Raw genomic sequence first — 25,147 nt, 5'->3', positions numbered from 1 at the left:
TCATCGCCAGCCCAGACTCACAGAGTGTGCCTTTCTCAGCTAGCCACTCTGAGGATGTGACAACTTGACAGCCCTACTTCACTGAATGTGGCATCGTGATTTTTTTTGAACAGCTTCAGGAGGCTGTCCCAGGACCATGGGGGTATTTGCTAGGGTGTTGGTTTTGCCTGTAGATGTTAGTGAAATTTCAACAAGTCACCTTGCTCCATGTCCCTCAGATCTAGGTCTGTTTTGCCTCACCTCTGGAGGCTCATATTCAATGGCTTGGAAGGTCTGTTGGTCACCTGTTTCCCTCATTCGGGCCTGGCTTCAGGCAGTGGTGCTGATCTAGTAAAGGGAAGGGACCAGTAGGTGCAACAGCTGTGTAGTGTTTTATAGGTATATGTCTCAAGGTGTTTTCAGGCATAGAGGTCATTTGCTTTATTGAGAGAAATAAGATCACTGAGCAGATTCAGAGGAGTCCGGAATTGAGGTTTTTCTTAGCTTCCCCTCCCCCTTGGTGTGTGTGTATGTGTGTGTGTGTGTGTGTGTGTGTGTGTGTGTGTGTGTGTGTGTGTGAATTTGACACAAGCTAGAGTTAACTGAGAAGAGGAGGAAACTCAACTGAGAAAGTTCTCAAAGGTCCCATTACATTTCCTGTAGAGAAGTCAGCAGGGCATTTCCTGATTGTAGGACGCTGATGGTTGATATGGGAAGACCCAGCTCACTGTGGGAAGGGCCAGTCTTGGTAAGGTGGTTTTGAGTTGGGTAAGAAAGAAGGCTGTGCAAGCCAATAGGACCAGGTTAGGAAGTGGCACTCCTCAGTGGCTTCTGCTTCAGTTCTTGCATCCAGGTTCCTGCCTTGACTTGATGATGGGTCCTGATGAAAATAAACCAATTCCTCCCCAAGTCTTTTGGTGTGGTTTTTTTTTTTTTGGGGGGGGGGTCTACTATAGGGATTTTCTGTGCACTTCTGGCTGTCTTGGAACTTACCCCATAGATCTGCCTGCCTCTGCCTCCTGCACTGGGATCAAAGGTGTGTGACACCACCTCCTGGTTTTTTATTCATTTGATTTTTGGTTTCCAAGTTGCTTTTGGTCATGGTGCTTTATCACAGTACAGCAGCCCAGCTAAAGCTGTCTTTTACTGATTTTGTGTCTCTACCACTGAGCTGAATTCCTGAGCAGGGAATTCAGGGTTTTTAAATGTGTTAACCTAGAAGGGCTCCCTCTCCTCCCAGTCAGAGCCTGACTATGACACAGCAGCTTCTGGAGGGTTCCAGTTCAACTTCTCTGGAAATTCCAGCACCTTTCTGGGTGTGCTATACACTGTATTTCTGCTCTCTGGTTGCTGGTGAGAGAACTACCATATAGCACCAAGGGGCTTTTGTGTCTGTGTATCAATGATCTAGCCTCCGGACACCACAGGTGATGCCACTTCGGTTTTCAGACCTCCCAAGGGCAGTGTATTCTTTCCACAGGTCTTCTACCCAGTTTTCACTGCTGAAGGGCGGGCCTCCATCAAGCCCACTGCACTCTCTACCTCCACTCTACCCACCCACCTGGGCCTCTGGGAGACTTCTATGACTACTATAAGGGAATTGAGGAGCCCAGAGCTTTTGCCCCTCTAGGAAAGCTGGGAGTTATGCCAATTGCAGGAAAATTTACTGAAAGGATCGTAATGGCACCTCACAGTATCGCTGTAGAGACCCAGTAATTCCAAAGTTGCATACCAACCAAATTGCCTGTAAGCACCTGGTTTGAAGGTTCTGGAATGCTAACCTTCCAGTGGAAGTTAGGCTTCCAAGTACACCACAGGGTAAGCAGGGACTGCCTGCTGGGCGCAGGGTCTACTAGGACCTCACTTTGACTGAGCATCATCTCCTGATTTCTCCAGAGCGATCGGCAGGTGTCACTTTTCTCAGTCGCTGAAGCTGAGGCCAGAGGAAATCTTTTCCTTTCATACCTTTTGCTTGAATATAGATTTTTAAGTTTTCAGTGCGAGTCGGTCTCACGGGACCTGGTAGTTAAAACACAGATCAATCCTCACGACTTCTCTTTGTCCCAGGTTCAGAGACCAGACCAGTGAGGGCTGTGAACCAGGACAGCTTCAGGGGCACTCCAAGGCAAGTCCTTTCCGATCCCGCCTTACAATCTGACTCCGCCCCTTACACACCCGACCAATGGGGTGCAGTGTTTGACAGTAGGCGGAGTCGTACTACCCCACCCCATGCAGACCCTTAGCCAATGAAGACCGGGGTCCTGGCGGAGGAAGGCGGCCACAGCCCCGCCCCAGAGCTCTGCCAATGGAAGGGCGCGAGGCGGTGCACCCGGGCAGAGCGCGGACCGCAGCGCGCGGGGCTCCGGGGGCATCCGCCGCTCGGCTCCGTCTGCGGGCTTCTTCCCCTGTCTTGTCCCCCTTCTGCGGCCGCGCTGCCGGGCCCTCGCGTGTTGGCGAGGTCGACAAGCAGCATGGCGGTGGAGGAAGAGGGACTGCGGGTCTTCCAGAGCGTGAGGATCAAGATTGGTGAGGACCGCGGTGGCTTGGGCAACTCCCCAGACCCCAGCTCCTGGTGTCCGGCCCGGCTGGACCGGCTTCTCGTGTTTCCCCGCCCAGACTGCCCAGTTCTCCGTGGCATTGCGGGGGAGGCGGGACCTGCATCAGGGGGCGTCTGTTTGTGTGCGTGAGCGCGCGTGGTTGCCTGCGTGTGTCCGTGTGCGCAGCACCGCTCCCGATCCCGGGCGCCTGAGTTTACATGCACGAGCACGCGCGGATCCGTCTCGGTGCTCCCACTTCAGGGATCGGGGTCTACTGATGTCAGTCTCCTGGTGTCCTCTTCACAGTTGTGCGCAGGAACTTCTTTCCCAAGGAGGGGGCGCCCCTTCACCTTTCGGCTGCGCGGTGCTGCAGGCTTCGAGGCCGTGCACGCGCGCTACTCTGTGTGTGAATGAGTGTGTGTGTGTGTGTGTGTGTGTGTGTGTGTGTGTGTGTGTGTGTACTGCAGGCGTGGTGATGGAGCCACCAGCACCTCCCCCTCTTTTCATTGAGAACTGGCCGTGGGAGCTGTGGCCCGCAGGCCTGGCATTCAGGCTGCCCTAGGCTGGTGGCGACTTAGGCAGGAACGCTGGGGGCAGGGAGTGAAGTGGAACTGGAGTGATCTGGAGAGGACTTCCTGATTTTTTTTTTTTTTAACCTGGAGATTTCGTCTTTCCCAGTTGCTGTTGTTGTTTTTTTTAATCTTGTGAGTGATGTGTGAGTCTACTTCCTTACAGTGGTTTTCTGAAGTGACCGTTACACATCAAGTCATTAACTTACTGGGCAGGGGCCAATTTTCTTGGAAGGAATTCTGGGTCCTAGTGCACTGTTCCTGTAGTCTTTTTCCCTCTGAACTGCGCCCCACATTACTGGCTTGTTCCCATGTGAAAAGGCCCCTAGTGGGTGGCAACAGTCCCGGCCCAGTGTCAGTTGTTGATGACATTCGATGCTGCCTGAAGAACGCCAACTACTCGCAATCAGCGTGTTGCTTCCTGTCCGCTTTATTTTGCTTTTGAATCATCGCCGAGACAGTTTGATCTTTGGTTCAGAAGCGCTTTGGATAGCATGTGGTGTTTGGGCTGAGCAGAGGGCATGGGAGGGATTTCTCTTGCTTTAATGCCTGGAATGGCAGTCAGTTTCCATCTGAGGAAAGGGGCTGCTTTCTGTCTTCTGTGGGCAAAGACGACTTGTGTGAGGGCGGCCAGCTTCAGTTTCCTTCAGCCAGGTCCTCTGACCGAGTGAGTCCACCAGGCTCCAGGGGTGCTGTGCCCTTCCGCTCAAGGAAGTGGGGAGGTAGTTGTGGAAATACTGTTGGGAGAAAGTCAGGTCAGTTGGTAACAAGGGTCCAGGACTTTCCCTTTCAGTACAATGTGCCTTGCTCCTTACTCCAGTCCTAGCATCAGCTACTGTGCACGCAGGGAAGGGTTTTAGTTCTAGCCAAACATTCTTGAATGACATAGTAAGTTAGACAGGAGGAAAGGAAAGGCTCCAGTGTTCAAGACGACAGTCCAACCTGTCTGCTGGAATAGGGTCTTCACTAGAGGAGTGGCAGAGGGTCATAAGGTCCCTCCTCTGTTGCTAGACTTTGAATAAGGGAATGATTGGAGCCTTTGCTGCCTCTGATTGCATAGGGGGCTGGACAGCACTCAAATGTGAGTTTGGGTAGAGGTGTCCAAGCTCCCCACTGCCTCCCTAAATGTTTCTTTACCTGCAGGGTTGCTCGAGAGGGATGGCTGTGTGCCCTCAGGATGGAGTGTGCAGGGAGAGTAGCTCTGCAGATAGACCCTGCCTTCTGTGTCTGAGCACAGATGTGCCTTGGGTTTGGCCTATTGGAGTGCAGAAAACAGCGGTAGCAACTCGTTTGGGTTTGGTGTTTCTTGGCTGCCCCGCTTGTCTGCTATCACTGGGGTGGGTCCCCAGGGAAATGCCATCAGAAGAACAGGACTCCTAGCCCGGTGGGTTAGGTAGCTGGGCTCCCGGTGTGCCTTATTCAGTCTAGCAATGGAGGAGGGACCTCTTGGGTTTTCCTTTGCATCTCTGGTTTGTGGTCATATCACTCTATGATTTACATCTGCTAGAGTGTCACTTGTTATGACACTGTAGTTGACTTGAGGGCAGAAGTATTGACCCTTTCCGCCCCTGAGTCTCTGTCTCAGTGTTTCTCTCTCTCTCTCTCTCTCTCTCTCTCTCTCTCTCTCTCTCTCTCTCTCTCTCTCTCTCACACACACACACACACACACACACACACCAGAGTCACTCCTCTGAGCCTTGTCTCCAGGCATGTTGGCTTCCAGCAAGCTTTCTGGTGACTTCCAGGGTGACCTAGATCTTTCTTGTCAAGCCGTTCCCCGCCCCCCGGGGGGGGCTGCATCCGGTGGGAATACATGCACAAGGCTGTCATCTGTCTTAGTCAATACCCTCCCCCACCCAGAGAAGTTCCCAAGAAGGAAAGAGAGACAATTTCCCCTAAAAGCCATACATACAGATTAACACCATTCCCATGGCTGTGGCCGGGAATGTAGGGAAGGCGCTGATGGTGTGAGGCCTGCCCCCTACTTCTTGGTTTTAGGACATAAGATAGTGCTTGGTTTCACCAGAGATGAAACTCTCTGTTCTCCTTCCTCTTTCTCATTCCATCCACGTTTGGCTCATACAGGAGACAAAGCCACATAAAAGTAAAGTATCTTAGTAAGAACACTGATTGAGCATCTCCAGTCTTGAAGAATCTGTTGCTTCTCCGTTTGAAATTCACGTGGTTATTTAGACATGTTCTTCCATGCACTTAGAATCGTAAGTGTCTTTGGTAACAATTACTGCTTTGTTAAAGCCATCTTCAGCCATCACATGGGACTGACCCACGCTTCCTTGAGGCTGCTGTATTGAGGAACTGTGTAGCCCAACTCTCTAGAGCCAGCGCTGGCCTGTGATTGGGCGGATATCTGTGGCCAGCGCTCATCTGCCCAGCAATGCTATTTTGGGCCTGGTGTTCCCTAGGGCTGCAATATAGCTTTACTTCCCAGTCATGTTTTCCTTTCTTACAATATTTATTATTTGCTTTCTAAAAGTGCTCCCTTGATAAAAATGTTGAGCGCATAGAGCTAATTATCAAGTAATGAATAAAAATTTAAAATTCTGGCTTTGTATTCCCAGGCCAGAAATGTTCTCTTGCGCCGTTACAAACGGTTTTGCCCATTTTCTTTCCGTTGAGGTCTCTGTTAAGCTCCCCGAGCCCCCAGGGAACCAGGCTCTGCTCTCTGCTTTTCCCCTGGATTCTTGGTGACTCCAGTCTTTCTGCCTGAACAGTGCAGCAGCCGCCCGGCATCCTCACCGAGGCTCCATGTTCGGGCTCTGAAGTTATATGGCTGTGGAGAAGTACAGGGCAAGCAGGGCATATACATGGTAGCTCCTACCATTCAGCAGGGTTGGGTTGCTGTGGACCAGGGCTGGTTTCCTGCCTTCAGTGTTCTCCCTCAGTGTTTTCCCTCAAAGCTGTCTGTCAGAGCTCTCCCTCAGTGCTCTCCCCTCAGAGCTCTCCCTCACTGTTCTTCCTCAGTGCTCTCCCTCAGTGTGTTTCCTCAGTGCTGTCCCTCAGCGCTCTCCCTTGCCTTTCTGCTGACAACAAAATCTAAGCAGAAGCAGGAGGAGCCAGTGAAATGAGGATGTGCAGAAGTGAAAGATGGGAGCAGACAAGGGCGTGCACGCCTGGCTCGTTCTCGGTGAGGAGGTAGCAGGTGTCAAAGCCCTAAGTTAAGGGCTGGCAGCTCAGGGCTGGCAGCTCAGGGCTGCAGTTAGCCCATTGAGCGAAATTGCCTTCTCCACTGGCCACAGTGTACTGATACCAGAGCCGCTGTGGGTCACAGCGGGCCACGGACCTGCAGGGGGCAGTTGTGCTTTGTGGGGCTAACACAGTTGTCATGGCTAGCCAAGGCTGGGTTCCGAGAGAAGAGGTGTTTTTTGAGTCATGACTATAGCCTTCGTGTACAGTAGTTTCTGGGTCTGGCTTTAAGAAGATGCCACGTGGGCCAAATGTGGTCTTTGGCATGAGAGACTTTAGATTCTCTTGAGCTCTCTCATGCTAAAATTAACTTGGGTATTCCATTAACCGAGCTCAGCCCAGCTCAGCTGCCTGTGGTATTTTTAACTGCCCGGGACTAATGTGCAGATTTAGGCTGTACCTGCGGAGGCGAGGGGAGCTCAGGTTGGACCGCTTCCCCCTGCTGTTCCAGGCTGTGGCCCGTCAGGATGTTGACTATGGTGGGCAGAGAAATGCAGATTTCAAGTGAGGGCTTTGGGCACATTTGTCTCTCATTAAATTTAAAGACTTTTTCTTTTTACTATTTTATTTGTGTGTGTGTGTGTGTGTGTGTGTGTGTGTGTGTGTGTGTGTGTACACATGCATGCCATACTTGCAGAGGCCAGAAGAGGGTATTGGATTCCCTAGAGATGGCATTGCCTGCAGCTGTGAACTGCTCAGCAGAGCTGGAAACTGTACTTAGGTCCTCTGCAAGTGCACAAAATGCTCACAGACTCATGACATGGATGTCCATGAAGGGAGAATGTGTTTGTGTGTGTGTGTGTAGCCAAGCTAATTTAAGCATATAATATATGATATATGATATGTGATATATGTGATATGTGATATATGATATATAATATATAATATGTATATATTATATATATCACAGCCAGCCTGTGTCACCTCTGAACATTTCCTGTCAGTTCACAAGGCTACTTCCACTACAATCTTAGATTTGATTGGTGGTTAGTGGAGGGCTGAGGAGGAGCTTTGGAGGGAGGAGGCAGCTGATGTTGAGGGGGTGAAAGGGGCACCAGTTCATGCTGTAGCTATCAGGGCTGAGCTGACTTCAGTGAAGGCTGACCAGCTCCGACACTCACTGACCGATAGGTGCAGGACTTGATCTTCGAAGTGCCATAAGACTGAGTAAGGGGGACAGTCTGAGGTGACACACAGTAGCCCCAAAGTGACGATCCGTGGCAGTCGGTACCTGAAAGGGAGAAAGTGTCTTGATTTGATTCCCTGAAGCTGATTATGTATCTGAGTGCATAAGCTACACATGCGTAGACACACTGAGGGATTCACTATAACTGGCTGAGGGCAAACGATGTTGAAGTGTGAATATGAAAATATTTAGCAAGATGGAGGTAGTCCACTTCCTGGGTGGCCACCAGAGAAATGGAAGCTGATAGTTTTGTTTATGGCATGCAAAAACAAAAATGGTCTTTTGCCAATGGCCTTTGAAGGTCCAGGTAGCTGAATGACCCTGGAGGTGGGCTGCCTAATTTTTTAGGACCAGAGCCCCAGACAGCCAATGAAGAGAGGAAGTGATGGGTTCATTCTTGGAACCAGAATCTCAAGATAGGGTAGTGGCTGGTTCTTGATAACTCTGCAGTTTTAGATGAAGTGACATTTCTCTGAGCCCAGCTTAGTGACAGCAGATATGCCAGGGACCAGAGCATCATGGACAGAGGCAGTGTTTCCGGTATAAGTTGAAGCTGTTCGTTTTGTTAATTTGTAGCAAATTAGAGTTTTGCCCAAGCAATGCACAAATAAGAGAGGGCTGGACTTTTAATTAGCAGATAGGGTAGCAGTGTGAAGAGAGACGACTCTGCCCTTGCCCTTGAAGAGAGGATACCATGCATCCATGGGTCTCAGTGTCCCTCCCTGCCTCTGATATTGTCAGGTATTGGCTGGTAGTGCATACAACATGGGGGCACAGATGACTTGCCTGGAGTTTCCAACATGGGGAGTAGATGGAGCCTCCCCTTGGGGAGAAAGCACATGTAGGTAGGTTGTGACAAAACCCACACATATGACTTGTAGGCGCTGGCTGGCTTCTGGAAGGTACAAGATGAGTGATGTACAGTTAGGCAGTTGGACTGGGAGGGACCTCATGGGTCACAGCTGGCCTTCTGTAGGTGCCTGTCAAGGTAGCAGTCTATGCTGGTGCAGAAGAGAAGCCACCTGCACAACTGGAATGTTCCAGCTCTGACAAGATGGTGATTGGGTACAGAAGTGCTCTGCGCCCACCCCCCGTAGCCAGCAGTTAAAGGAACAGATATAAAAAGTAGCTAGTTGAAAGGGTGGAACATTGTGGAACATCCACTGAGGGACGAGGGAAGTTGTCTCCGGGCCGTCGTGCACTGTATCATGTTTCCTGGGGTTCTGCCTTGGTCTCTCCTCATGTGAAGAGGCTACGGGGGATGATCCCACAACACTAAAGCTCTTCTTATGGTTGAAGACTGTTGTCAGTGTTCTCTTCCGGTTCTTGTTAAGAAAATAGTTCACTTTCATATCTGAGAGTCGCTCATAGAAAGGCTCTCCATCTGTTCCCAAGTCAACTCTTGGGGTTTGCTTTCATGCTGGGCCCACACTATGGTGATGCCCTCCAGTGACAGCCACTGCTCTTTGAGCTTTGAGGAGCCGAAGACACACAGATTGTGTGGAGGGTCGGTATGGTCCTGAAAGGTGTTTCTCACATTTTATCCGAGGCTCAGAAGCCAGGTAGCCTCCCAGTAAGTTGTCCTGTGGTAAGCATCTGCCTTACAGGGTCTGGGAGTCTTCATGATTGGCAAGGACTTGTCCTCCGAACAGGAGCGGATAGCCTCCCAATAAAATGCCCTTCCTTCTCAGTACCTTGTAGAAGCAGCCTTCATGGGACTAGCCCATGGGGCACAGTCTTCACTGTGACCAGTGCTGGTGTCAGCAGGCAGCACAGAGCAGAGAGTCAGTGTCAGGGGTGACCGTTTGCAAACCCTACCCCGGCTGAGCAACATCTTATCCAGTGGGAAGCTTCAGCATCACAAGACATGACCACCGAGAGATGTCTCTCTTCTCATCTCATCCTTGGCTTCCAGGGTGCTTGATCCTACCCACTCTCTCCTGCTGCCCTGTGCCAGGAAAGCCCATCTGGAGAAGAAAGTATGGCTTTGGTGGCTTTGGCAAGCAGGAAGCGGGTGGAGTGCACAGTTCAGGGAGAGGAGGTATCTCAGTCCTAAGACCCCGAGTCTCTGGGCATCTGCTTTGTTTTGGCTCTGGCTAACTTGGGATTTTCCAAGGCTGGGGTCAGACTGGGGCACAGGGTTTTTAGCATTAGTCCAGGAACATGAGGCTCTTCCGGAAAATTCATCTGTTTGTAGGCCCCGAAGGCCCTGGTCGGCCTGGACTTTTGTCTCGAGGATGGGATGAACATTGTGACGGAGCTGGTTTTCCCACGGCCTTTGGGGTGAGGGCTGAGCTGGGGAATTCCAGACCCTCAGAGCTGCAGATGGCATACTTAGCCTCCTTGGGAAGCCTTGCTGAGCTGGCTTGAAGCCCTTAGTGCAGGCAGACTGCTGCAGGATGGAATTCTGGGAAAGCGCAGCTACCACATAGCCTGGAGAGGACACTACCCCTTGTCCATATGGCTGATCTCCAAAATGATGCTGCTGGGTTCAGAGTCTGTGCCAGATTTTCATCTGTGCAGCAGCGTCAGCCGGGTCCCTGAAGAGAGAACGCAGTTCTGCTCTACAGCCGTGGAGCCTGGACCTAGGCTGGGCTCAGGAAGAAGGAAGCAGGCTGCTGGCCTCCAGCCTGAAGGGACACTGAAGGCATCCATTCCCAAGTGTCAAGGCTATCTCTTGAGTAGTGATCATCAGATCAGTAAAGTTGTTGACCTAGGAACACACAATAGGGGACTTCCTCCACCCTGTAAAGTGGAATCCTAGTGGCCGGAACTGTGCCCTGTGCTTGTGTGCACCGCTGGAGGTCTCCTGACACTGGACACCATTAAGGTGGGAGGGAGGGAGGAAAAACTGATCTGTACTCACCAGGCCAGCATCCAGGTTAGGGCAGGGGCCATTATGAGGTGTCATGATATAGTTAGATTCTCATCTACACACACACACACACACACCCTGGGGCCCACCTGCAGGGCACACTGGCTTGCCCCAGTATGCAATGTGATAGTTGTGTGGAGGGTTGGGGCACTCAGCGTGGTTTATGTTGGTTTATACTTTCCCCAGGTTTCCTAACAACAGATTGGATCAGTTCTGGCACTGTGACATTTGCTGAGTTTAAAGTAGTCCTGATTTTCTCACACAGTCCTTTATTTTTCCTGTCACCTACATGGGTGGGGCTTTTCCACCTGCGGTCCGAGAGCCCTTCAGACAGCTTGCCTCTGATACTATGACTTTGGTGCTTGGAGGCACCTGCTGGTTCTTCCACTGTCCACACCATGAGATCTTTTCCCACAATTGTTCTGGGATTTTACCTATGTTATATTTGTGTGGCACACTCGTGTTTCTAGACCCACAGCTTAGCGTTTTTCTTGTGGGATTCCTTCTGTTGGTTTCTGACCTGTTCTCTTAGGTGGGCTCTGGCAGGCAGGAGCCAAGGCTGGGTCTTCTAAGCTGCATGCTCAGGAAGCCACAGTGAGACCCAAGGGACTTGTAGGGCAAACCCGAATCCTTAGCTCTGTGAAGGAAGCCATGAGCAGAACTTCAGTAGGTCAGCCATGACCAGGGATCCTAGGCAGCTGCAAGCCATAGCCTGTTGGTGAGAAGCAGGAAACAGCTGTCTGCAGATCACTGGGTTTTGACAGTAATTTTGGGGGCTCATGGGCAGTTTCTACCCATAGGTTGTTTAGGGCAGAGATGGCGCAGAGTCCTGGGTCAGGTGGACTCTTACCAGAAGATGACTGAAGGATGTCCCTGCCTGGACACCCGGCCTCTTTGAGCTATGCTGGACACACAGGCCCCTGGCTGTTCCTGGGCTGTACTTCTGCAGAAGTTCCCTTGAGGAGTCCCACAGGCAACATCTGAGACATTAGTGTGGCTGCCCTGATCCCCCAGCTGGTCCCATCCGTCTGGAATCTCTGACATTCCTTTCGCTCTTCATCACTTCCTGCTCCCGGCAGCTCTGAGTTCAGTGTTTGGAGGGAGATCCTCAGTACTGGAACCCAAGAATGTGTTTATGCCTGTCCTGACTGGAAATGAAGGGTCACATGGAAAGAAGAAGAAGAAAAAAAAAAAAGGTTCACTGTTTTTGCCTAGTGTCTTGATTTAAAATTTTGTTCATGAAGTGTAATATATTTCATGACTTCTGTAGGGAAAGTTTTTCCTCCGTTCTTGTCTCCTTCCTGGGCCCTAGAATTTTCTCCTGAGGGCTAGAGGAAGCATGTCAGGAGGGCTTGGCAGGCAGAGGACACCCACCGGGTCTCATGCCACAAGTCAAACACATCTTGCTTATTTCTTGTGGTTGTCGCGGTCAGTAGTGTGGCTCACCCCGCCCCACAGCCCCAGCCCCCATTCTATGGAGTCCACCCACCTCAGGGCTCTAGCATCTCTGTAGCTACACCACACCTAGTGGTGTTGTGGATGTAAGAACAGTTTGCTGTGGTTCTGTTGCTGCTGTAGCAGAATAGGAGGAGGGATTCTGGGTAAGGGTGCAGAGGCTGATAGGCTCCAGGGGTCTAGAAGCTGGTGGGCTGGACAGGGTCCCCAGGCAGATCAGCTGCCCTGGTTTGGAGTAGGCTGGGCAGGGTTGCAGTTGTAGCTTTCTGTGTTTGGATTCTGGTGCGGTGCAGAATGGCTGGCTACCTAGGGAATGCAGAGCAGGTGTTGCCTGGGAAGGTTCTTACGGTCATCAGGAGGCTGCCCACAAGCACTGTGGTTTGAGCTTTTGTCTTCCTGCTAAGATGCCTTCTCAGTTTGCACGGCCCTTGTCATCAGGGCAAATGAAGAGTGTAGGACAGCCCTTCCTCCAGAGTGGATACCAAAGAGAGGGCTCAGAGGGAGACCAAGAGGGCATGGAGGAAGCTCTGGGGTGAGGTGGAAACTTCTAGTTTCTTTGAAAAGTTAGTTATGTCAAATGATGTTTTGCTGGGGCACACAGGTGAGAGGATGCCTTGCTGAAGCAGACATGTGAAAGGCTGTTTTCCCTGAAGCAGACACAGGTGAAAGGACGCTTGATGTAGGTGTATAAATATGACCCCACAGACACTGGGAGAAGAGCACTGAGCTTTGGTTTGATTTGCTCCGCCTCCATGTTCTTTGCTAAAGACACGCATGTATTGGTTCGCCTTCCATAGCCTTGTTGAGCTCGACTTGTGGTAATGCTGCCACTAAGAGAAACTTGCCCAAGAACTGCTCGTGAGGTTCCTCTGGTAGCTTGCTGCCTCTGTGGCCTTGCCTCAGGCTGGTTGGCGAGCCTGGTGGTTTCTTCAGGATTGAACTATACCTGCCTGGTATCTGCTTGCTGAAAGGACCGAACTGTAGCTGCTGATTCATGCTTGATGTCTGCCTGCCTAGAGGACTGGTCTGCAGCTGCTAAGTCATATTTGGTGTTTGGAACAAACTGCTATCCAAGAAGATTGAGCTCGTTCCCCAAAGAACTATTGCTGAACAGGACCACTTCCCCCACATCCTAATAACTTTTCTCCTCCACTACCTCTGCTGGGTGGCGGGCTAGAGGAGAGGTTGAACCCTTATTAAAAGTAGGTTGCAAAATATGTATACCTACCCTGGGGTTTCCCTACGACCTTGGCCTCTCTGGTCATGAGATAAAGTAGCCATAGGGCCCTGTCACTCCTACCTGCTGGCTCTAAGGTGTCCTGTTACCCCCAGCTTTGCTGCACAGGGCTGAGAAAGCTATGGCTTCTGTCAGGTCAGACTGGAAACTCAGAGGAGAGGGCTGTTTGATGTCTTGTGTATGCTTGTCCTTTCGCACCTATTACCTTCTTCCCAAACCGGGAGCAGGTCAACCTAACGCACAACAATTGAGGCGGCCCTCTGTCCTGATTACCATCCTACCAAGTCTGGAAGGAAGTGCGTACAGAGGGGCAATCTTTCTCTGATGCGTGGATTTTCCCGTTGGCGGTGGCTGGGACTCTTGTTCGTCACATGGGCATCCATGGGCCCAACGTACTGAGGTAAAGCCTTGTTTGATCACATCTTTTGAACAGGATGATGGAGAGAAGACTGGTATGGGACATTGTTGAATGTCTGGTGAACACCAAGAATGTGTCTGACTCTGCTCCTCAGGAAATAGAGTATCACATTACTGTCCGTCGTATTTTGGGAGCAGGGAGCAAAGTTCTCCCTGCACATCGTGCTGGAGAACACTCCAAAGCTGTGCACTCTGTACCCGATGCTTTGCGGTCTTGGGACAACCCAAGGGATGGCGGTGTATGAGGTTTACCAGCTGGATGGCCCTCACGTCTTACTCGAGCTGTCTGTGCCTTGGCTTGATACTATACAATGAGAATTCTAAGTGTTCCCTTCCTAGTAGCATCGCTGATTGAATAGTTTGCCAAGTGCCACTTCTGTGTGGGCACGGAATAAGTTGAGCCTGATGTTGTCATTGCTCTCTTCTGGTTTCTTATCTCACCCGGGAGCTGTGTGGGGGTTGGTGAGAGTCAGTGTCTGCTCAGGGTCATAGGATGACGGGTGAGCCAAGGCCTGGGCTGTGTGTAACCAGCCGAAAATCTTCGTAAGAGTATAGAGTTTTCTTGGTGAGTGGGCACCATGCATGGGCTTGGGGTAAGAGGGTTAGGGGTTCGTGAGGCCCCCGTAAACCAGAGCCTGTTCTGCCTGCCATGCAGAGCCTCTGTGTCTTACATTAACCGGCAGTGTTCAGTTGTCTTCCATGATGTGCTAACCTACCATAAAGTGCTAACCTCAGTGTGGCCTCGTGTCAGTGCACAGTGTCCATAGAGTGTCTGTTGCAGTACAGAGGCAGGCTGTGGAGTTGGGCATCAGGGCTTCTTTCCCAGAAGCTAGGACTGGGCTCCCGGCCATTGGTGAGAAACAGTTGGTATAGGATATTGAAGCTGAAGGAAGCACTTGAGTGAGTGTAGCAGGTTAGCCCAAAGCCACTTAGATATATTTCCTGGGCTATCCTGTCACCATCTCTATCATTCAAGCCGTCCTATCAACAGATGCAATGTGCTATGGTAAGAGTGCCCCCAAAGGCCTGTGTATCAGAGGCTTGATCTCTAGGTTGGGGCTGTGGGAGGACATCTCCATCTTTAGGGAGTGGGGCATGGAGGATGCTGGGGCCCTGAGCCACTTCTTCTGGTCCATTCTTGGCTAGGAGGCAAACAGCTCTGCTTCTTCACACGATCCATCCATGGTATGCTAACACATGGCTAAAGTGAAGCCTACTCGCAGCAGGAACCTCCAGGAACTGAGCAAAGTCAACCTCTCTGTAAGGTGATGGACATGGAACACAGTTTACTTTGCAGAATTTAAGAGTGTTCTCAAATTGGGTCAGCTTTGAGCAGACCCTGCATACCATAGAACCCATGTGGAAGGCAAGGTCAGCATTCAGCACTGGGTCCCAGTGTCGTACTCTGAGGCGCTTGCCTGCTTTCTGCTAAGATATATCCACTTGCCAGTCTTGCACCCAGCAAAGCTTACTTCGATGGCTCAACCAGGATACCCAGGACCACTCCTTCACAGGGGTACAAAGGCAACAGATACCTCATTGCCCATAGACAGGAGCACAGTGTCTTGCCCACCTACAGTGAAGACTTCAGGGGATCTGAGGGGATTCTGGGTTTACCAGACCTTGGCTCTGTGCACCACATAGCAGCCTGTCCCTGGAACTTGTCTTTCCTGCCCAGGCCTGCAGCTGCCCACGAGGACTGGGTGACCTGCTCGTAACACGTCAACTCCAGAAATACCAGGAATCTCCCTGACTTGTGTCTCTAACTCTCCTGGGGCAGGCTGGGTCATTTCATCATTGATGTTTTTGGAAGTAGGGCTACTGAGAAGTTGACACGGGAGGAGCGTGGGAGGCAGTGTGTCCCATGTGGCTTAAAGGGCACAGGAATAAACTATTATATTTTTCAGAGTAAAATAAGGTCTGGGTTCATCGCAGTCTTCTTAACAAGCAAATGGCCAGTTTTTAATGGGTGGAGTTCACGCAGGCTGTCAGAGCTGAGAAATGCTGACTCTCCCGGCCCCTTCTCCCTTACCCTCAAATGCGTAAGACCCATATGTCCCTTGGTTCTTTCCAAGATAGTTTTGGACTTGAGTCTAATAAAGGAAACCTCAGGAAATCCAGAATAGAAAGCACATGGCTAGAGGAAGTTCATTTTAAGTACTACAGATAAGTTAGTGGTTTGACTTTCTAATAGTGCCACGCCAAATGGCTCGCCAAGACAAAGGGTGTAGGCTGGAAACATAGGTTAAGGTTTATGGTGTTTAATGAGCTCGTGGATATCTGACATCAACTGCTTTCTAAGCTGGGTCTGGGTCTCTTTCAGCCTCTCTTACTCTCAGGAGCAACTTGGTCATTGAGAAGAAACTCAGCAGTGCTCTGTGTTGCTTGCTTACCCCCTTTTCTTTATGAGAGAGGCTTACAGGGACACCGTTACTGGCATGCTCTCTTCAGTGTGTCTGCCTGTGACTGGGGCCTGTGCAGGAGCCCTCCAACCCTCAGTCTCCATGCGTGGGTGCCAAGGCTCCTTGAAAGTGGAGTGAATAGCCTTGTAGGAGAACACAGAGGAGAAAGGAGCCTGAGGCCATGGAGGTGCACGGCTTTAGGATGAGTGACCATCCTAAAAGAATCGCTCATGGGGCTGGTGAGATGGCTCAGTGGATAAGAGTACTGGCTGCTCTTCCGGAAGTACTGAGTTCAATTCCCAGCACCTGCATGATGGCTCACAACCACTTATAAAGGGGTCTGATGCTCTCTTCTGGTATGCAGATGTACATGCAGACAGAATACTCGGACACTAAAAAAGAACATAAGAAGAGACACTTGTATTCTATTCTGATGCTTGCCTGCTAGATAGTGGGGCCCAAAACCCTTGTTAGGTTTCTCTGCTCTTATAATGGGTGAGCTGTTACCACAGCCTGGCCACTCTATGGCCTTAGGGCTTTATGGTGTCCCTATGCCCCCTCCAGTCTTCCTGTCTTACCCTGAGGCAAACTCCATCTCTCTGTTCTCTTTGGCGTAAGAGGAGAGATCGACCCTTTTCCTGTAATTACCTACAGAAGAGACACGCGATTCTGAGTTGCACTGAATGACCCCAAATGGCTCAGTGACCCTCTAGAAACACATCTGATGGCTTATTTGCTACAATTAAGGTGTTTGGAGGAGCTGTGCAGTTAGAAGTTATTTGGGATAAAAGACGGTATGCATTGGCGTGGTACTCTGAGAGGCTGGATGCCCTGTGGGTGGGAGGTGGCATTTCCTCTGTGAAGGCATCAGCCAGTATAACTCAGTTTGTGGTCCATCCGTGGATGACATCAGCAGGTGCTTGTCTTGTTGGTTCCTGTGGCCCTAATGATGTTGTCAGTATGCATGGAGGAGACATACTCTTGGCTTGTGGCTTGACCTCCATGTGCAGGGCCTGGTCTGGGCTAGAATTTCATCCATATGGATAAAGGGCTCTTCGGGTGGTCCCCCACTCTCCAGCAAGCACAAGGCAGATGCGAATGTGTTGAATTCAAGTGGGAATGCTTCTGTATAGACCCTCTCATGGCTGAGCAACCACTGTGAGCTCTATCTGTGTGTGCTGGGAACTGGGACACTTGGAGCCTGGGACACTCAGCCTCACTGCTGTAGCTCCAAGTAAGCAGACAGTGTGTCACCAGGGAGGTGTGACTGTATGTCTGTGGAACCTTATTTATGGACACTGACATTTGGGTTGCATATAATTTTCAGATGCTATGAACTGTCTTTTTGATAAGGTTATTTTTGAAATCTAAAAGCCGTGTCTGGAGAGATGGCTCAGTCAAAAAAAGCGCCTGCCATGGAGTTTAGCACCCGGGGAAAGTCTAGGTACAAGAGAGTGAGAGACCATCAAATAACTCCGCTCACCACTCAGGGAACCCTGTGGAAGAGAAGGTGGCAAGATTGTTAAGAGCCATTGAGAACGGAAGACATTAAGGAAACAAGGCCTTCTGTATACACTTGGGTACACACACACACACACACACACACACACACACACACACACACACACAGATGGTGGCAGCATGCACAGGGCCTGCACAGGACTAAGCCAGATGGGGTCCTAGAGCAGAGAGAAGTAGACACAAGCCCCACCCACAATCCAGAAGCTGTCTCCAATTGATAACTGCTCACAAAGGAAGAATTAGTTCTCTCCAAGGGAGTCCTATTGAGCATACGGTATATAATTGCACTTAAGAGCAGGTCCATGCCCAGCTGACGGCCAATGTAAAACAAACTCAGGGATATTTTTGGAGGGTTTTTGTTGTTTTGTTTTTAGTTTTTGTTTTGTTTGTCTCACATTGCTTTGTCTGAACTTTTTTTTTCTTTTTACCTTAGAGACTTTTTTTTTATCTACTACTGTTCCCAATTCAGTTTGCATGGGTTTTCTGTGTGTGAGCATGTGCGTGTCTCAGTGTCCACGTATGTGCTGTGTGCTTTCTCTCTGACTCTTTTTTTCCTGTTTGTTTTGTTTTTAATTTATCTTATTACCATCTTAGGTGCCCGTTTATATTTCAGTGAGAGGTGGGAGGCAAGAAAGGGCTATGGATTTGGATGACGAACTGGGGAGGAGCTGGGAGGAGCTGGGAGGAGCTGGGAGGAGCTGGGAGGAGCTGGGAGGGGAAACCATGATCAGCATATACTGTATGAAAAAAATCTGTTTTTTAATAAAAAATAAGATAGCATCTGCCACAGTAGGAGGCATCTGGAATCCCAGTGCTGGCTGGAAGAGGACCTCTGGGGCTCACTGGTTCCCTAGTTGGGTAGAATTGATGAGCTCCAGGTTCAGTGAGGGACAGTAAATGAGACATAAAATGATGTAGCCAGGGTTGAGGAAGACGCCTAATGTCGCCTTTAGTCCTCCACATACAACTAGGCATACTCATTTACACACACACACACACACACACACACACACACACGAATGCTTACCCTCCACACACACGCACACACCAATGCAAAAAGCCATTTTTATCTTGTGTTGGCAGACACAATAATTGACTTGGGGATTCTGTCTATTTTGTTGACCCCAGAGTCTAGATGCAGGGCAGCCTGCAGCCTGCAGCCTGAGAGCAGATCCAGGCTCCATGCTGCTCAGCATCTGATTCTTCAGGGTCTGAGCCACTGGTTTCTGTTTTTATGTTGGATTCGGACCATTGCTTTTTCTTGACTCACTAATATTTCTTGTTATAGAAGGAATGTTTTTCCTCAATCCACATTTAGGTCACGGCTAAAAGAGGCTGTACAGTGTCTTGTGATCATGAGAGTCTGGCTTAAGGCCTTGTACCCTGCCCTGACATAGGCCCTGGCTGTGTCAGAGCCTAAACTTTTTGAAGGAAGGTTCCATGCCCTGTTCTATAAGCTCTGGGACCCAGTTGCACTTAGCTATGCCGGGAGAGCAAAATCTGGATAATCAAAGGACTAGGGAAAACCAGAACTTGCTTCTGTGGGCCAAACAGTTCTCTGAAGTGTTTTGGTTGGAATTCTTGCTGCAGAAATTTGTGGGCCAGAAGCAGGAAGATTCTTGGGCTACTGGAAGGCAAAGCCACTTATTTTAGTCTGTTTAAGAGGTGGGCAGTCCTGATACAAGCACTTTGTTACTATGGTGCGAACTCCCGGCCACATCACCAGTATGTGACGCCAGCGCCCACTTCTTTGCTTTCGAGTTTTAGGAGTAAGTCACATGGCACTTTTTTTTTTTTTTTTTTTTTCCTGAGACCACTGTGCTTAGCGGAGCTCAGCTTGTGAGACACGGATGGTGGTTGTGAGATAGAGTTACTGCAAAACATGTTTGGGCCTTACCAGAGAGGACGGTTCCTCTTTGGTGCGAGTGAGCTGGTACCAGTGCAGGGCCAGTGCTAGACACGTGCTCACAGCTCATCCTCACTTCTTCTCACCTTACACTGTGCGTGTTGCTTGCTCTGTTGATGCTTGCAGGGCAGAAGGCTTATGGCAGGTAGAGTCGTGCAGGGGTGTCCCTGTGAGGGCTGTGATAGGATTTCTTTAGTGAGGAACCTCAGGGAGGACTCGAGGCCCCTTGCCTAACATCAGAGCTACCGGGGACCCCCAAACAGCCCCAAAGCAGAGTCAGCTCCCCAAATCCCTGAGCTGGGCTGGGTCCGGCTTCCGTTGAGAACTTTTGGAGCACTGATGTGGGATCAGGTGAGATCGGGAAGCAGAGTCTCTCTTCTCTTTCCTCAGGTTCTACCCTGAGTTCTCTAAACCCTGCTCTGCTTATTTCATCTGTGGGTTCCTGGCAACTGTTGCTCCAGGTCTTTGCAGGACTTTTACATATGTGTATATGGGGTGGTGGTGGGTGAGGTTTGTATGATCACTGTAGAAAGTTTAGGGGAAGACGGAAAAGGGAAGTTAAAACATAGAGAGCTATAGTTATACACCGGGGTGCCTTGTGTGCAGTAAGTCTAACACTTTCTTTTGGAGGACTGGTCTTTGTCTGTGGGTGTCTGACAGCTGGAGTGTGTTCACTGAGTGGTTTGAGCGCCCTTTATGGAGGCTGTCATGTGTATTTTCAAGTTGAACATATATGATGTTCCCAGCTTGTGTTGAGGGGGGACCCTCTTACCCAAGTACTCTCTAAACCCATGTGGGACCTAGCCACATGCTGACCCTGTGTATGGCCAGGAAGGTACTTGCAGAGATCTGAAGGCCCTGGTACTGTTCAGATAAGGACCTGCAAGGGTGTTTTGTTTTGTTTTGTTTTGTTTTGTTTGTTTGGTGGGCAGAGGATGAGTAAGAAATTGTATCCTTCAATTTGTGTCTTACTTTGTCACACTGGTTATGGGCTGTAAGAGCCGTTTGGATCATCAGCCTAGTTGTCTGTATCACCATATCCTCCTAGCCATAGAAAGGTGAAATTGGAGTGTCTAAGCCAGCCTCATGTCTGCTGGTTTTATTATGTTATTCTCCGCTTTAGATAGCAAGTGTGTGGAGCACTGACTAAAGTTGAGCTTTCAGGCCTCTGTTGATGTCTCTGATCCTGGGCCAGGCGGGTAAAGGAAGGAAAGGGTCTTGCTACTATTGGAGTCTTCCTTCTGCTTATGACACCTTTCCCCCCAAAATAAAGCCTCTTTGGCTGCTCTAGCTCTAGACTTTGAGAGAGCTCACATTGTAGGTATGGGCTGAATATCAAGCCACACTGCACCAGCACCAAGCCAAAGTCTTGAGAACCTGGAAGCCTGTTTGTCAGAGTGAAACAACTTGGCCTGGAATCTAGAGTTTCACTAATGCTGCTCCCTTGGGGAGCTCTTGGGATTTTTACTTAACCTAAGGTCACAACAGTTGGAGGTGGATATAGGGGAGGTCTTTGTGACCCAAAACTTCTGTACCCTGGTACCCCAATACCCTGAGTTTATTATTTTGCATTAGGTTGGGGTATATTTGCCTAGGCTGCTGGCTTTGCTGCCCTGGGATATTGCCCTGTGACACTGGGTAGTCATTGTGTAGAGCCCAGTGGACCAGAGCTATGCAGGTGGACCATGGGATACCTCTGTGTTGTCCACAGAGCTGATATGTAAAAGGAGATATTCTACCCTCTTGAGGTGCCCCTTGACTCTTAATACTCAGATGTGGTGCTGGCTGGAGGGATGCATAGCCATTCCTATCTTGCAAGCTACATTGTTGGAAGTCTGCTAGCTGCAGTTGGAAACTGGAGGGGGTAGGGCAAGGTTGTTCACTTCATGCATGGTTATGTCCCTGGAGACCTGAGCAAGCAAGCCGAGCTGGTCCACTTTACTGTTAGGGAAATTTTGGCTTGGAGCAGCTCCTATCTGTTCTGAGCTCAGTCTTCTATGTTGGGATGAAGGCCCTTCAATGATTCAGGCCTCTGTTTCTGATGACCCAGGGTCGTATGGTTCTATTGGAAAAGACAACTGTAACGTGAGCCCTTGTGCAGTGGCCACTGATTCAGCCTGCAGTGCTGAAACCTGTTAACAGTGACTGGCTTATACTGGCTTTTGCTGCTTCTGTCATAGGCTTTGTTCCTTCTGGCTGACTGGGTACTATGGATGGTAAAGGGAGAGGAAAAGGTGTACAGCAAAATGTCAAGGAAACCATCCAGAGTGTCATATTAGGTGTGAAGAAGAGGAAGGGAGAGGAGAGTCGAGCCATGCTCTCCTGCAGGTTGAAAGGTGGGAAGATCAGATCCCAAAGCTCCTGCAACAGACAAGATGCAGGAAAACCCTTCTCCACCCAGATACCTTTAACAGAGCACTGTGTCTGACTCCAGGGCGGTGTGAGCCCCACTGTAATCACAGCACTGTCTCCTTACACATATTGACTTCTCTGCCTTCTGCCTTCCTTTCTGCCTGGGCTTGGTAGAATTTGGGGTCCTTAGGTTTGGAGCCCCAGAGGGTCACTTATTAGATGGGGTGGCAGATGTCAATGCTGGGGATTTCCTATCAGCCCAGTTGATTTTAATTCATAGAAGATTAAAGTCAGTTGCTGGTTGGACAGTAAATGACAGTCTCCACTGGTTGAAGGCTCCGGTTCTCGCAACTAAAAATAGAACCAGTGTCGGGGAAAGAATCATTTAGAGAAGGATGAAGATGAAGGTGAAACTCCAGGGAGTTTCAGGGTGAAATGGCCCTGTCGGTGCATAGCTGGAGGAAAATAGCTACCCATGGGATGGATGTGGGACCCCTTAAAGACACTCCTTTAATCAAGCAGTGTGCAGTTAGGTAGAAGTGATTAAATTGCAGTGAAGAACACTCTAAATTTTGATTATTAGCTCTGGTTAAATGTGAAAAAGTTGAGAAGCTTTTTTTTTAAAAAAAAGATTATGCTTTAATTTCATAGGCATGTATATGTGTATCACTTTCTCTGTGTGCCACATGAATTCATTGCCCTTGGAGGCCAGGAGAAAGTATCAGATATTCAGGAACTGGAGTTACAGATAGTTGTTAATTACATTGTGGATGCTGAGAATCAACCTGGTCTTCTGGAAAAGCCAGTGTTCTTCACCATCTTGCCAGTCCAACTGTTTGGGCTAGCGCCAATTCTGATTGGAAGTTGGGTCTTATAGCCAGAAGCTATGAAAGGTGATGCAGTTGCTAAGAACTAGTTGGACTTTGTGTTTTGCACATGGTTTTGGGATACACGTGTGGTCAGTTTTTCATGTTGTTCATAGGGGTCAGGCTTCCTGATAGGCAGGAAGTGATGCAGGAATATACTACAGTGGGTTCAGAGTCCCCCTGATGGTTAAGGAGGCATTTTAATTACATGAGAGATTGGGCTGGGCTTCATTACCTAGTCACCTTAAATGGAATTGCGTTCTAGGTCACACTGTATAAACTTTCCTATATGATTAAAGGTTACATTGTGGAAAAGAATAAAACAACAGTAAAATTGGCAAACCATCAGAGTGTCCTGAATAGCCCTAGAAACATGGGAAAGTTCATTGACAGGGAAGCAAACTAGAAGGCTGGACCGTGACTCAGGAGTCTTACCAGCTGGGAATAAAAAAAATATATTTGAAAGAAATGTGCTCTACTGAACACACACAGAGTCTTGTCTCGTTATAACATAGACAGTACAGTAAGACAATCGCACAGCTAATAGAGTAAGTCACCCAGAGAGATTTAACATGCAGATGAAGACACACATAGGCTACATAATAAATATGGCACCATTTTCTAGAAGGGACTGGAACAACCATCTCCGGAGGGATACTGGGACCAGTCCCCATGGATGCTGAGAGGACTGCATGTAAGAATTTAAGTGTCTGTTTGAAAAGATGCTGGGAGCTGCAGATTGGAGCAGACCCTACCCACAAGCAGCAGACATCGCTACAAAGTAGCACCAAGGGGGGGGGGGGCGCGGACACAAAAGCAAACAGTGCTGGCTGTCATCTTGCCCACCCACACTTCTGGAAACAAGCAGGGAGCTGTAGTTAGAGCAGGGAGCCATGGGCTTTCTCCACTCAGACGCTGGTTGAGGGCTCGAGCTAGTGAGCATGTGAACTTCGGCTCAGGGTTCCACTGTATCTGTGTGTGAGCTTGTGCCTATGTGGATAGGACTGTGGTAAGGAGATCAGTAGTGACGGTCTCCCAGGATTGGCAGGCATGTGAACACAGCGGTTTCCAACACAGTGTGAGGTAGGAGCCACTGGAGAGATGAGAAGGGCATCCAGGGCAAAAGCCAGGTGGACAGATCACATACCATCTTCAGACAAGTCATGTGAATGCCTTATGTCAGCCCTGTGCCTTAAAGTGGCTTATTGTCCATCCGTGGCTAGGACCATGGGAGTAGCCTTTTCAGTATAGCAGAGGGTTGGGACGCTAGTTCAGTACAGTGTGATAAAACACTTGAGTAAAAGCAGGCTGGGCATGGTGCTGCATGCCGTTAATCCCAGCACTGGGGAGGTAGAGACAGGCCAAACTATGAATTCAAGGCTATCCTGGTCTACATAGTGGGTTGTGGGCCAGCCAAGGATACATAGTGAGACCCTATCTGAAAACAAACAAACAAAGAAGCAACTTTCATAAAAGCTCAGAACACCCTTCCCATACCTAAATATATTTGTCCCTTGTATGGTTGTGTGCTCAGAGAGAAAGTGTTCAGAGACACAAGTGTCCACACCATATGGTTTGCTTGGTCATCTAGGTGTGGGGCTAGGTGAAGGGAGGAGAACAGATACCCTACTAAGGCCTATGTGATACTTACATATGTGTCTTTAAAATATATGTATTATATAATTACATTTGTATGTAATTAAAAGTTTTAAAATACAGGAAAATAATTTTTGTTAGATTTAATTTTGAACCCATACAACATGTGTTGGGCTGCTGTAGGAGTGAGTGTGAACCCTCCCAGTGGTAGTGTGAGCCTCTCAGGAGGTTGAAGTGCCCAGGAGGGCTATGGTAGTGTGAGCCTCTGGGGAGGTTGAAGTGTAGTTCTTTCTTGAATTTTCACTGTGGATGATGCAGCATCCCTGCCTTCCAGGAGGCCACGGCCTGTGGCCTCTGTCCAGCATCAATGGGTTTCCTTGCTTGGTCCAGTCATCAGTATGGCACAGAGTGGGTGGTGTACCCAAAATGATCACAGAGCAAGTGGGACCTGCCTCAGTTCTCTGTCCTTTGTGGGGAACCACAACCCAAACTTGAACTAGTCCCGCCCTTCTGAAGTCTTGGTGATGATTTTGGAGTAGGAGGAAACGTAAAATTAGAAACTTCGGTTTTCTTTCCCAGATCGTATTTCAGATGTGCTTTCTTCTGGGATGGTTTTCTGCCCATGTATCCTAATGTCTGAAACCCCATCGAAACAGTGGCTCTTACTGAAGTAGCAATTATGGAGCCTGCGTGGGTCTGGGCTGGGACCATGCTATGGTTGTTTAGCTTGGGTGTCTGTGGGAGTCCTAACGTGGGAATGTCTCTGACTCTTTTGCCCGCCCCTGGGACCCTTTCTTCCCAGTGGGTTGCCTTGTCCAGCCTTGATGAGGGTTTGTGCCTAGTCTTATTGTGTCTTCTTATACTGTGTTTAGTTGATATCCCCGGGAGGGCTGCTCCTTTCTGAAGGGAAATGGGAGGAGGAGTGAATCTGGGGGAGAGGGGAGGTAGGGGACTGGGAGGAATGGAGGGAGCAGAGGCCGTGGTTAGAACATGTCAGAGGAAAAAAAAACCAGTGGCTTTTTATAGAACAGAGTGCCCGAGTGTC

The 25,147-nt window shown here is 49.5% G+C and overlaps 1 protein-coding gene across 1 annotated transcript in view; it reads left to right on the top strand.

The window, feature by feature from the left end:
• Positions 1-2,272: 2,272 nt before the first annotated feature.
• Rasa3 (RAS p21 protein activator 3) overlaps positions 2,273-25,147 on the top strand; it is a 112,529-nt gene continuing 89,654 nt past the window's right edge. The window contains exon 1 of the mRNA XM_034520433.2: positions 2,273-2,505. Coding sequence (XP_034376324.1) covers positions 2,451-2,505 — 55 coding nt within the window. The 5' untranslated portion in view covers positions 2,273-2,450. The remainder of the gene's footprint in view (positions 2,506-25,147) is intronic.

Source organism: Arvicanthis niloticus, chromosome 16, assembly GCF_011762505.2.
Source record: "Arvicanthis niloticus isolate mArvNil1 chromosome 16, mArvNil1.pat.X, whole genome shotgun sequence".
Classification (NCBI taxonomy): Eukaryota; Metazoa; Chordata; class Mammalia; order Rodentia; family Muridae; genus Arvicanthis; species Arvicanthis niloticus.
This window is presented reverse-complemented; position numbering and strand designations above follow the sequence as displayed.